The sequence below is a fragment of the Aspergillus pseudotamarii genome (genome assembly GCF_009193445.1).
Source record: "Aspergillus pseudotamarii strain CBS 117625 unplaced genomic scaffold BDV38scaffold_10, whole genome shotgun sequence".
NCBI lineage: Eukaryota > Fungi > Ascomycota > Eurotiomycetes > Eurotiales > Aspergillaceae > Aspergillus > Aspergillus pseudotamarii.
The window spans coordinates 578,602-591,034 of NW_022475024.1; the positions used below are offsets into that span (position 1 = coordinate 578,602).

General features: G+C 47.6%; 3 protein-coding genes across 3 annotated transcripts; 2 read left to right on the forward strand and 1 right to left on the reverse strand.

The window, feature by feature from the left end:
- Positions 1 to 868: 868 nt before the first annotated feature.
- Positions 869 to 1,820, forward strand: BDV38DRAFT_279849 (putative malic acid transport protein; the record flags this gene model as incomplete). The annotated part of the gene is made up of 2 exons (XM_032059134.1): positions 869 to 1,534; positions 1,590 to 1,820. 2 exons carry the CDS (start codon positions 869 to 871, stop codon positions 1,818 to 1,820), a joined length of 897 nt encoding a protein of 298 aa, XP_031916936.1.
- Positions 1,821 to 2,513: 693 nt separating this feature from the next.
- BDV38DRAFT_279850 (FAD/FMN-containing protein) lies at positions 2,514 to 4,600 on the forward strand (the record flags this gene model as incomplete). Its single annotated transcript, XM_032059135.1, has 8 exons — positions 2,514 to 2,865; positions 2,940 to 3,048; positions 3,103 to 3,254; positions 3,311 to 3,445; positions 3,498 to 3,610; positions 3,679 to 4,135; positions 4,198 to 4,408; positions 4,465 to 4,600. The coding sequence occupies 8 exons, from the start codon at positions 2,514 to 2,516 to the stop codon at positions 4,598 to 4,600; spliced, it is 1,665 nt and encodes a 554-aa protein (XP_031916937.1).
- A 3,094-nt stretch (positions 4,601 to 7,694) lies between these two features.
- Positions 7,695 to 9,323, reverse strand: BDV38DRAFT_239576 (ankyrin repeat domain-containing protein). Its single transcript, XM_032053775.1, has 3 exons — positions 8,890 to 9,323; positions 8,497 to 8,838; positions 7,695 to 8,438 (listed from the first exon to the last, which is right to left on the reverse strand). The coding sequence occupies exons 1-3, from the start codon at positions 9,002 to 9,004 to the stop codon at positions 7,987 to 7,989; spliced, it is 909 nt and encodes a 302-aa protein (XP_031916938.1). The 5' UTR covers positions 9,005 to 9,323; the 3' UTR covers positions 7,695 to 7,986.
- Positions 9,324 to 12,433: the final 3,110 nt, after the last annotated feature.

Consider the following 12,433-nt stretch of genomic DNA (forward strand, 5'->3'; position numbering starts at 1 on the left):
CCGCAGCGCTTTCATGAACATGGTATGGAGGAACTCTCACGTTCCTGGACCTGGCGAGAAGCATGAGGGTTGAGTTTGCTGGTAGAGAGAAGGATTTCGTTCCTCCATACCCGATAAGTCAAATAATAATATACTTTCAATGATAAAATACTAACAGATAACTCTTTTCTGGGTGTAATTGAAAAAATAAAATAAAAAATGCCGTCAAGGTGACGTATCGCCACCCCCCATGAATGACAACATAGTATGGTTCTGACCCACATCTAGAATTATACACCTATAGAAAGAACCCTTACTACCCGTTTGTTGTATAAGTAACTTCCTAGAAGACTCACTTAAATCGGTTGGCTATCCTAACAGGGCACCACACAGTGGCCCGAACCACGCTCTCTGCAGACTTGCCACTTTGAACCTCCCCAGTGATGCTTGGTGGAATCAATGCTGTCTACACTCCACCATGCAAGGATCAAGGAATAGGAATCAGCACAGCGAAGCCGGGAATAATACCATATGTGCAAAGAAGGGTGGGTGTGGACAAGCGTCAGGACATGCAACAACGGCAACTAGGCCACCGACATCGCCGTTCGCGCGTGTATTGTGGAATTTTTCTTCACAATGGTTCCTTATTCCCCAAGGGACTGGCGTCATAGCTGTGATCCTTCACCAGCTGGACTATCAGTTTAGGGGCCTCCCGATAATATCAGTTATCGTCTGGATATACACTATCGTCTTGCTGGTGATTGGGTTATTCCTCTACACCCTCCGAATACTTCTCTACCGTCGTCATGTCGCTCATATGCTAAGAACAAGCATTATAGAGACCTCATGTCTAGCTAGCATCCCTATCACATTTACCACAATCATCCAAATGACCGTTCTAGTACTGGTACGGCAATGGGGTGCAGCATGGGGTATCGTCGCTTACGTTCTATGGTGGATCAATACTGCAATGGCAGTCGTCGTGGTGATGGGAATTCCGTACGTCTTTGTGAAAATCCAGTCGCCAGGTGTTAAGGCGGTCCTACCAGGCGTGCTTCTCCCGCTGATCTCGGCACTCACCTCCGCCGCTGGTGGAGGTGTTATCTGTCAATACGGAGCTCTAGGGAGCCGATTGCAGGTTCCCGTTATCATCGTCTCTTTTCTTGAAGTTGGGCTAGGGCTCACGCTAGCAATCACGTTGACAGATATCTTTATGACAAGGCTCTTCGACCAAAGCTTCCCCGCTATGGAAGAAATCTATCAGGACATGATTCTGTGCGGTCCATTCGGTCAAGCCAGCTTTGCGTTACAGGCCCTCGGACAGGCGGTGTTGCGCGATGCTTTCGCCGATTATGATCGTGGAACCTTCTTAACGGCGGAGGCTGCTAAGCCCATTGGGTTCGCTAGCGAACTGGCTGGTCTTCTTGTCTGGGGATATGGCACATTCTGGTGGTGTTTTGCTATTCTTAGTATATCCCATGCCTTGATCTCTCGCGCAAGACACCGACAACACACTTCCTTCACCTTGGCCGCTTGGTCTCTGGTCTTCCCATGGGTAAGTCCGCAATATCCCCAGAGCCATTGACAAGGTTTACTTACCGATACAACAGGGTGTCTATACGAATGCCGCAGTGGAGCTAGGGAAATTAATGGACTCCCCGGCCTTTAAAGTGTGGTCCACAGCTCTACTTATTATTGTCCTCGTGATCTGGATCGTGAACCATTATTTCACAGTCAAAGGATTAGTCACAGGGGATCTGCTGGGTTTAAACCGAGTGTATGAAAGTGCCCCGATAACTGTAAATCGTGGCAGAAGTGGTCCTAGAACAAATTGGGTATAGCCTGCCCCGAATACTTAAGACACCAACGTGACGCGCGGGAACACGACACTTTTGTGTCTAAAGACCACGCACAACCATGGTCTTTTCGCTGCCACCCTACAATCCGACCAATAACAACCGTTGTGGCAATTATGTAATGACATTTTTTGGACACACTAAACTACATATAGTAAGACCGTCGTCCGTAAGGCAACAAGGCATGAGCGGGTGCAGCTGCACAGCCCTAATGATGGCCTCATTCTGTCCACCATCGTGTACGAGTCTTGGCATATTTGCCCAATTTAGCGTTGGTGTGCTTAGAATACACTTTAATTGCGTCATGTAGCATAAGGGACTGGTACTAGCTCTGTCGTTGATTTATGTGTGAACAATGTGGATGAGGCTTCCACGTTTCTCTCAATCCATTCGGGCAACGTAGCCAAGAAATATCAGAGTTACTCGTATTCGGTTCAACCACTGATCTACCATGGTATCTCCATAACAATCGACTATCGTGATGCCGGATCAGGCAAGTCTCGTATTTCTATATCTTGGTAACTATGTCGGTTTAGATATAAATATGATCGAAAGATGATCGTTGCAAATTGTATCAAAGCAGCAGTTCGGGAACTTATAAATATATATATTCAAGCTCCTCCTCTAATACATACTTATAGACCAGAATACCTTCGAAACAAATTCCATTAAATACCCATGCTCCAACACATCCTCACGGCCGTCGGCTTTCTCTCCGTCGCAACCGACGCACAAACGCAACCCCGGCGCCGATGTGCCTACGGAGACGACTGCTGGCCAGATAGTCAATCATGGAATGACTTTAACGCCACCGTTGGTGGAAGACTGATTCGCTCCGTACCCTCTGCAGCGGTGTGCCACACTGAGCGGTACAATGCAGAGAAATGCACCGTCGCAAAGGATAGCTGGCTGGATAGCTTCTGGAGAACGAACCAGACAGGAGCATATGCTGCTACTGTATGGGAAATGGGACCGACCGGACAGTGTTTTATTAATACATCTGTCAGTGCGCCGTGCGACCAAGGGATAGGTATAGTCGGCCTCAGCCATCTTGATCAGAGGGGTTATGGTGAAGTTGCTTATGCTTGGATTGTGTCAATTTAGTTCCGTATTATATGGTCCGTGCGGGGAGTGTGGAGGATATCCAGGCCTCTGTCAAATTTGCAAGTGAGAAGGATCTCTTGCTGGTGACGAAGAATACTGGCCATGATCAGTGAGCCATTACCCCCACATAATCTGTGGCTTACACTAATATTGTTCATCTTAGCCTCGGCCGCTCAAGCGGGAAAGGGTCGTTTGGAATATGGACGCATAATTTGAAGGGCATCGACTTCCACGATTCATTCACGTCCCAGGGTGCACCGGCTGATACTAGTGGTATATCCGCGGTAACCTTGCAGGCGGGTGAGCAATGGTTTGGTAAGTCAAGTATCAGACGTGACAGCATGAGACTGGGCCCTGACGTGGCGATGTAGACGTGTACCAAGCCGCCGCAAAACAAGGAGTGTTGGTCGTTGGTGGTTCGGCGCGCACTGTTGGTGCTGCTGGAGGATATGTCCTTGGGGGTGGTCATTCGCCCTTTGCGCATTATTATGGGCTTGCAGCAGATAGTAAGTGGTAGGATATACTTTGGCTAATGTACATATGCTAAAGGCATTGCAGATCTCCTCGAAATGACCATTGTTTCCGCTGATGGTGAACACCGAGTGCTTAATACCTACACAGATCCGGATTATTTTTGGGCTGTTCGAGGTGGTGGTGGAAGCGCCTGGGGGGTGAGTTCACATAGAGGAAGTTAAGACAACAGCAAACGCCAGACTAGGCTAACGGTTGCGGTTGTCAGGTCGTCACATCGGTCACCTATAAAACTCATCCAGTCCCGCAGAACCTCACAATGGGACTAGTCCAATTGAACGCAACGAACACATCTAGCTTCAAACGTGTCATAGCGGAATCTGTCAAGCTGCTACCGGCTATCACAGAAGCGGGCTACACAGGATACGGGACGCTAGAAAGTGGTTTCGCCGCTCTCTTCCTTAAGCCCAACGGTACAATCGCAGATTTCAATCAAACGTTTGCTCCATTCTTTAATCTGTCCCGGCTTCCAGGGATCCAGGGAGAGGTCGCCGCGTATCCGTCGACCTGGGACGGATACGTAAAAACCTTCCTTCAAGACCCTAACATCGGAACGAACATTCAGGACACATCCCGATTGCTGACAACTGAGGTGATTCAGAAAAAGGCGGAAGAGTTGGCAGAGTTTTTAGTTAGTAACAAGCGAGGGGCAGGGTTCAATTTCAGTAAGTGTTCAGATGTTCCAGAACCTATGATCCATCGTGCTCATGCCTCATCCCTTGTCCAGTTGGTAAAGTCAATAACGATGAGCGCGACAATACTGCCGTGCATGACGTCTGGAAACACAGCCACGGTCTTCTGAGCGTGTCTGTGGATTGGGCAGATACCGCCACAGACAGCGAAAAACAGGAAAAGCGGCATCACGCTGTACAGTTGAGCAAACGACTTACAGGAATAGTCGGCTCAGAGGGAGGTACATATGTGAATGAAGCCAATCCGTGAGTATCCAACGTACATAAGCGGTATTAAAGCAAGTGGCTCACAGAAGCTGCAGATACGAACCCGACTGGCAAAATGTCTTTTGGGGAAGGAAGTACGACCGGCTGCTGGCGATCAAGCAACGAGTGGATCCCACACAGTTGTTTGTGTGCAACCGTTGTGTCGGCACTGACGTCGTGATCCAGCCATAAGGTCTGCGCCGGCTTTATACTGAATGCATTCCAAAAGGCCGCCGGTTATGGCATGATGCGGGTGGGGTGGTCTGGCATTTTAGAAGCGCTGCGAGTCGTACCAAAGGATGATTAGGACCTCTGGATGCGTCTTATCATCCATGAAGGATATAGCTGAATCTATCAATCCATAACTGATAACGAATCACTCCCTATCCGGGGTACACCCTATCTTACTCTGAGTATAGCGCATTAGCGATTATAGACCCACTTGTACCTGCCTTATCTGGACCCAAAGAAACGGAACAATCCACATACCATGATACTCACGCCAAGGGCCTTGGCTGGTGGATCCAATTAATCAAACTTCCCATTGATCATGATCGAGTCTACCGCATGCAGGCATTGCATTGCGTTCTTGCCCACCATAAAGGAGAAGGATGAGACGAGCTCAACCTTATGTAGTGGACGGTCGGAGGAAGAGTCGAAGGTAACAACTGGCGTGCATCCACCTACGGAAGGGCGTCGGGGTGTATAGATGTTATAAGCTCCTGCGACCACAAGACCTTCATTAATAGTATTCCTAGACGATGTGATCCAGTATAATCCCTTTTTTTAGCGTTCATTATAAAAGAGTTGCCAGAAGTCCATCGTCAAGAATTTATTTCCCACACATTGGGAATGAAGTGTTACATAGCGGCTCCCGATTATATCTCTTTGCCCAGTAATGCAGTACTGTGACGAACGACCTCCTAGGGACAATTATTTGCAGCCGTTCTTCTATAATCCTAAGGAAGTCAATAGCAACGATGCCTTACGGTTAGGTACGTGCACAAAGCACGGGTGGTGAGGTACAGTAAGGTATATTAGAAAGTAGTTCAGAACCCAACAAATAGCGACGTATAGTTAGACCTTATCGAATGCACAGTATTCATAGACCACACCAGAAACATATGAACCGGATGATACCGCAAGGACAATCCGAGATAGCAATTCGGGTAGCATCTACCAATGCTACAAGCTGCTTTCGGTCACTCCGGAGCCCTAACTTGGATTGGACTTCGAGTGGTTTGATGTTTAGATTTGTTCACACATCTAGAGAGAAAGAGTAGAAATATCATCAGGGACCGCGGTGTGAGAGGAAAGTCAGATAAACTAAATATAAAAAATGTATCCCTAATCAAGGCCCAATACTGACATCTGCTTGACAGATTATTCCCCATTGGCGTCATCATAAGCGTCATAGCCCAGAAGCTCCGGCGTAGATACCGTAGAATAACGACTTTAGGGAGCCCATGGTTGTTTCCAGGACGGTTTTCCCAAGAAGCCTTCACAGGGGACCAACTGTCCATAGCGTATAATGTATTTAGCAGCTATACCTTAAGTTGCCTGAATGAAGTGTGTACCACGCGTGGGCATATTCAGCAGGGCCCCCGGGAGCTCCACAATTTCCTCGATTCTCTGCCCCCTCAACTGTCTTGTTCTAGGGTGCTTCACAGGCAACTTGTGACAGCCTGGTTGCGTGCTTTAATTGGTATGAGCAAGCTTCTAGACCGACTTGGGACTGTTATAGACGCGGGATCTCGGCAATGTGTTTGGAGGATGAGCCAATGCCTTCTCAAACCAAGCAGTCTCGGCCGGTGTTTCCCCGTGTGATATCCGGCCAGCGAGCCTCCATGCGAGTGTCTTACAGTCTCAGGAGCGAGTACCCATATCACATGGGACGCTTAATGCACCGTGGCGGTTATGTGAGCCTTACAACCGCGCGTAGTCACAGCTATGTGGACCTAGATATTCCGTTAAGTTACCAGCGTGTCATTGACGAACGATACATATATTCTCATTGACACATACTAGGATGTGCACAATGACCATTAAGATTCCCCATTGGTCATTTAATCATGCTGACATTCATAAGATAAATCAAGGAAGATTCATAGAGTCAGAGCGCATAGACCTGCAGTTCATTACCGCTTTAAGGGATAATACGCGATTCAGCTTGGCAATGAATGGACGGTACCTCGTATTCAGTAATTTTGCCATTATACCTCTCAGAAAGAGTGGGGATGATGCTCGTATGGATGTGGCATCATTCTCCACCCTCGTACTACTGCTAGAGCCCTTTCAGTCTAGAACACTTTGTAGGGTGGAACAAGCCGCCTTGGCGGTGGCACTGAGGCCCCAATCACGTTCGTGAAATCCATCAATTCCGTCCAGACTTTCTTCAGCACATACAGCGATGGCTCGCTAAGCGATTACGTTATAGGTGAATCAAGTATAGGGCCAGAGGAATGGAATCCTGGAACTGCTGAGAACGGGTTTTGATTCGTCCAACTCTCTTATATTCTAGTTTTCAATTTGAATTTTAATCTCTTTGCCTGTACTCTTTGCGTCTATAATCTGATCTTCACTGATGGCCAATGAAATTAGATGACCTAGGCCATGCGAAATGTCAATTCTATAGTATGTACCATTGGCGGCTCTTGTGTTCCGAAATTCTTTAATATTAGAGATGCCTTCGTTAGTCAATATATTGGTAAGTTTTTTTATAAGCAAAATTCAATATGAAGAATCGGCATGATGTGAGAGTTTTCCGACAGCTGTGAAATCGTTTCCCAGGTAGACTTCCATGAAGCTCATTATGATAATCCATATGAAATTGCCTATCCTGCTACATAATTTCCCTTATACCGAGGGTTTACGGTACATGCTAAATGACCAGCTGATTCCGAGATCGACCCAAGTGGGTCTAACCGGTGATCGAGGCAGTAATTACAGCCAATAGATCATAGTAATTGGAGGAGAAAATCGGAAAATATAGATCTCTTCCAAGTGCGGTTCCGGATACCTCATGTTACTAGTGCTTATATGACTCCACAATTGCACTGTCAACTGTTATTGATAGAATGCTGAAACCGAGCTTCTTCCAAACAAATACAGTAAAGCCCGTCTATAAGCAATTACCGGATATAAGGAATTTGAATGGCTTGCTGGATTGGCTGCTTGTAACGTGGCTTTACTGTATCCTGGTTATTGAGCTAAGTTCATGAACACGGAAATTTTTGAAAGTCCGGAAGTACGCTAATGCAACGTGGTTGATTATACTCCCAATATCTAGTGCTTAACCGTTAATTAATTTTCTTGGCTGACTGAGGATGGCAAAATAGCAAACCTGTGAAAGTAACCTAAGCATCAACGCCAAGGCGAGGGGCAAGTTCAGCTCACTCATCAGATTTTGCGAGGTTAAAAATACCCGTGCCATGAAAAAAGTACATACATGAAGCCTCCACCTAGAGCTCCCTTAGTTTACTCGGGTAACTCCAATGCAAGAAATCCCCAACTCGAGCTTGAGCCTAGTGTCTCAAGGCTCCTTTTCCCCGAGACCTTCGTACGAGATCCTTCTTGTTCTACTCCCCACCTGGCTGCAGCAAGACCCGTAGGCAATTCTCATCGCCGGCCTCCGCGGCATAATGCAACGGTAACCAGCCGGCCGCGTCAACGGCGCTCGGATCTGCGCCATGCCATAGTAGCTCGCGCACAATAATATGATGGCCGCTTCGGACCGCCGTATGAAGCACTGTGGAGCCATCTCCGTCAATGGCGTTAGGATCGGCACCGCCGTCAAGGAGGAGGCGCACGGCTGTGAGATGTCCGCGGCTAACGGAAATATGGAGGGGCGTTGTCCAGGCTCTAGATCCGACCCCACTAGCGCGGACCGTCTCAGTGGTTTGATAGTAGCCCATCGGCCGGGTGGGCATGTTGGCAGCACATATTCCAATGGATCTGGGGTCGTTATGCGATACTAGCTGTGGTTTGGCACTCGCATGGCAATTACCGCAAAAGCTAGAAGGAGCGTTGACTGCAAGGCAGCGTCAGGCAAGGTTATTGAAAAGGAGCACTGTGGTAGAGGCACTTACACTTGTTCGGGCCTGTTTGAAATATTGTGTCCACGGTAAAAGGGGAGATCTCCAGTTGCTGCTGTTGGTCCAGCGGTGCCGTAGAAGACGCCAGATCCAAGTGGCTGTATTCGTTGACATGCGGCGAGAATACCACATCGGGAAAGAAATTATCTGCTGACAGGTGATCAATGTTGTAATCCAAGGCTGGGCCAAGAAAGGCCGAGAATGGTGGGCATTCTTGGCTATTGCTTCCTGAACTTCTGGTGCACCGGCTCATTGCCTGTCCTGGTTGGCTATTTTGTTCAGGTAGTGGTTTGTCGCTATTCCCTTGCCGTGGCCTCCTTAACTTTGCATTTTCACCTATGCCAAGTTAGCTGGACAGGTGCATAGTAGGTACAGGATATGCCATACGATGCTTCCGCTGTGCTAGTCTATTCCTTTCCCTCCGCCGCTCGAGTGCGAGTCTGTCTTCCATAATGGATATGCTATGTGTGGACGATCCCATTTTCTGTCCACTTTTGACCATTTCACGCTTGACGCTTTGGAAACAATAGATGCAAAATGGGAGCTTGAACCTTCATATATGGCCAAGCCATTGGCAGCGTGGCGACTAGATCCTTGATCTACCGGCCCGGAAATGGGATCATGGATGGTAAGGATTGGCAATTGCTCAAACAATCATAATATGTCGCATTAGTGACGCGAGGAATCCTACCTACCTGACTTGGCAGGGCCACTCTCGGCCATGACTTCCTGGGCATATACCCACCACTTAGCTTTCATCTGGCATTCGATTGCTGCAGGTGGCTGAGAAAAGAGGAAAATTTGGAGAACCCACAGCACAGCTATGCCACACTTAGAATAGGCTAATCAAAGAAGACTGAAACCTACATTATAAAAACAATAACTTGCGCTAAGATAATCAATCTTAAGACGTGGGGAGCCTAGGATTTCTGCAAGATTGTATTTTTTTAGAATCTACCACGGTCTTACCGCTGCGTCCTAAGAGGCCTACGCAACACGGCCGGCCTCTAAAGCCTCGTGCTGCAGGGTTCCTACAAAGCATGATAGTTAGCAAATGGCGTTATGTGATGGACATGGATGGTTTCTGGAGAATGCTTCATTGGTTTCAAAATATGTCAAGGTGCGCTAGGACCAACCAGCTTTCCTAGACCATACTCCGTATTGAGATTTCCGAGGCTAATTTATTTGAGCTCGGAGAAGGATTAGGTAGGTGCCTAGATGCAAAGCCAACTATGGACTAGGCCTTGTTATATATAGTCTGCATGAAGACTACCCTGAACCACCAGTTTCTGTTACCTAACGTTAATAATTCTAATTGGCCAAATGACTACCGATCCCAGCTCCAAATGTATAAACTGTAACCATGCCAATTAATGTTTGTGAGGGGAATTAAGGCAGTTATTAATGCACTGAAGGATTCCGAAGGAATATAAGCCTGGGTAGCTGGAAAGCTTCAATCTTCCGAAAGCTGCCGAGACCCAACGGCCTCGGATGCTTGACTTTTGTCAATTATCTTTTCTTCACGAAAGTTCTATTCTGACGGGTGTGTCGGGGCTGTTTGCCGAGCAAGAACCATCAAGCCACCTGCGAACGCCTGTAGGGACCCTATGCGACATGGACAGGGAATTAAGATTCGAAAAATAAGCTTAGATAAGGGAACATACCATGCCATTTGCAGTAGTGCCGCTCCATTTCTCGAAAAGAGTACCATTGGAGCTTTCCAATCTATCAATCGCAGCACTCATCCCACAATAGTGGGATCGTGAGTTATATAAGATCCTTAGGTAGTAGCTGAAATTCCATGCCTAATTAATAGTGTAAAGTATATATGCGAAGTCCTGCGAATATCTCACTACCACTTGTGCTATAGAAGGCTATGGTTTAAACAAGCTCTGTGTTGTCGTAAACGGCTCCTCTACATTTGGTAATTAGAGCATTGATTTGCAACCTTGTGTCCAAAGTACGTATGGTCCAGTCCCACTAAAACCCGCCCTTTGATTCTGGCCTTTGTAGCAGAGCTGCGTAGAATGTAATAGGTGGGCTTCGCGGTAGCGGTCCTTGTGGTAGTTTCCTGTCCCTCCATGTGCCGTTTATGTATCCTCATTTCCTTGATATTAGACAATATCTGAGTCGCAGAGCTTTTGTAGTAGCTGGCCCTATTACCACCGCCCTCAAGGCATGAGCTTTTGTGTTAGGGCCCTGCCCTTCCATGAGTTTCTTATGAGATCATACCACATCTCTGGCTCCCTCAAGACATACTTGTTACTTGGCGTCGTGATCCTTCCACGCGTCGGTGAGGTATATGAGCTAATACTCTCTTGGCAAAGGGTGTCTTCGAAAATCGCTCGCCTGCGATGCAACCTTGGCGTAAAATCCTGCAGAGCAAACGTATTTCGTACGGCGAGCCAGGCTTCACTAATCCTATCGGATGCCTAACGAGTCGCAAGCACGCTGTAATAGCAACACGGTGCATATAGTCCACTTGTTAACAGATCGTATAGTGGGGTTTTCATAGCTGAAAGCCGAATAGCACGCTTCGTCTTCGCCATGTGCAGTTGCCGTGGTTAGTTCTTTATCGGCCGAAGTTCTAGAGTAGTCCGCGTGACCGACAGCAAAATGTAAGGGAATGAGTCGGATCGACAGTGGGGCCGTGATACCACGGGATACTAAGTAGTGTTGGTGCGCTTTAGAGGAAACATGTTGTTCATTCTGTTGCCTCGTGGGCATTGGAAGTTATTGCAAAAACAAGTTGGTTGGCTGGTTTAATGACATCGCTATCATGTTCTGAGTTGCTTTTCCAAGCGTGCCTGCCAGTCCCTCCACTGCTATACCTTAGAGTTTCTATAGTCGCCAACAGTTGGCCGTTGTAAGATAGCTTGGTGTTCCCCCCCAAACTGAGTCGAATGCCGGCATCCTTGCATGGTTGGATTGATAGCGTCGTCTAAGCCCTTTGTACAGGTTCGAACGGTGCTTGTTCTCTAGGTGATATACATTGTCGTAACTTCGTCATAGGTGGCTGCAGGCATGAGAAACCCGCTTGCCTGGGAATGCTGACACAAGGTAATGGTGAAGATGCTTCTGGATAATTGGTGAGGAATAGCTGCTTGTAGTCTTAATTGGTGATGGCTTCCGTGTCTGCCACTTCGTTCCTTCGTAATGAATCCTTTGATACTCGTCCCGGTAGTTCATACTCCATCTTACCTCTGCTCTATCGTACATTGGTGTTGCATGGCTGCTTTAATGTTCTCTTGAGTGTTGTATGAGCACCGCGGCCCTCTCGTCCTGGGAGCTTACCTAAAGATGATCGTCCTAGCCCTAAAACAAGCGCCTTCGAGCCAGATACCGAATTGATAGCAAGGGGGACACACAACCCACCGTATGTAGAGTTGTTCAATGTCATCAAGCCAGTCCAAAGATTGTCTTTGTTTAACAGTAAAAGCAGCTGTAACTGCTCTCTCGGTAAGTCAACCTATTAGATATATAGTTCCCTCACTGACCAGTCATAACGAAGCCTAGATATGCTGAACCATCACGGTATACGCAGCGAGATTTGCTTGAACTGTACAAATGCAGTCCTGCTTCCATTCCTAGTGAGAAAGAGGAAAAGGAAAACTAATGTTTATCAAATGGATGTGGACTCAACACTACTATTGTACATGTCTCCTCAGGGTCACATTGCCAGCCTCAGGTATCAAGAAGTCCTACAATAGGGCAAGACCATGCCGAAAGAAGGAGGCGGAAGGTGTGACTCGGGAGCGGTGCGGTCATGGAGACCGGGTGCGGCACAATTGCGGGCGCTGCGGAAGGGCCGCGGACAAGGTTACGGGTCGGAGCGGTTATTGCGGGCCGAGAAAAACAAGACCCACTCTGCATGTGCCAAGGACCGGTAACATCCGTTACATAAATACGATGACACTTGCTGCGTGTTTGA

What these genes read in the sequence shown, in the direction of transcription:
- BDV38DRAFT_239576 (XM_032053775.1), bottom strand. Translation starts at nt 9,004, where the DNA reads ATGGTCAAAAGTGGACAGAAAATGGGATCGTCCACACATAGCATATCC. An exon ending in ACTAGCACAGCGGAAGCATC is followed by an intron (nt 8,839 to 8,889) that starts GTATGGCATATC and finishes AACTTGGCATAG; the next exon opens with GTGAAAATGCAAAGTTAAGG. An exon ending in TCAAACAGGCCCGAACAAGT is followed by an intron (nt 8,439 to 8,496) that starts GTAAGTGCCTCT and finishes GCTGCCTTGCAG; the next exon opens with TCAACGCTCCTTCTAGCTTT.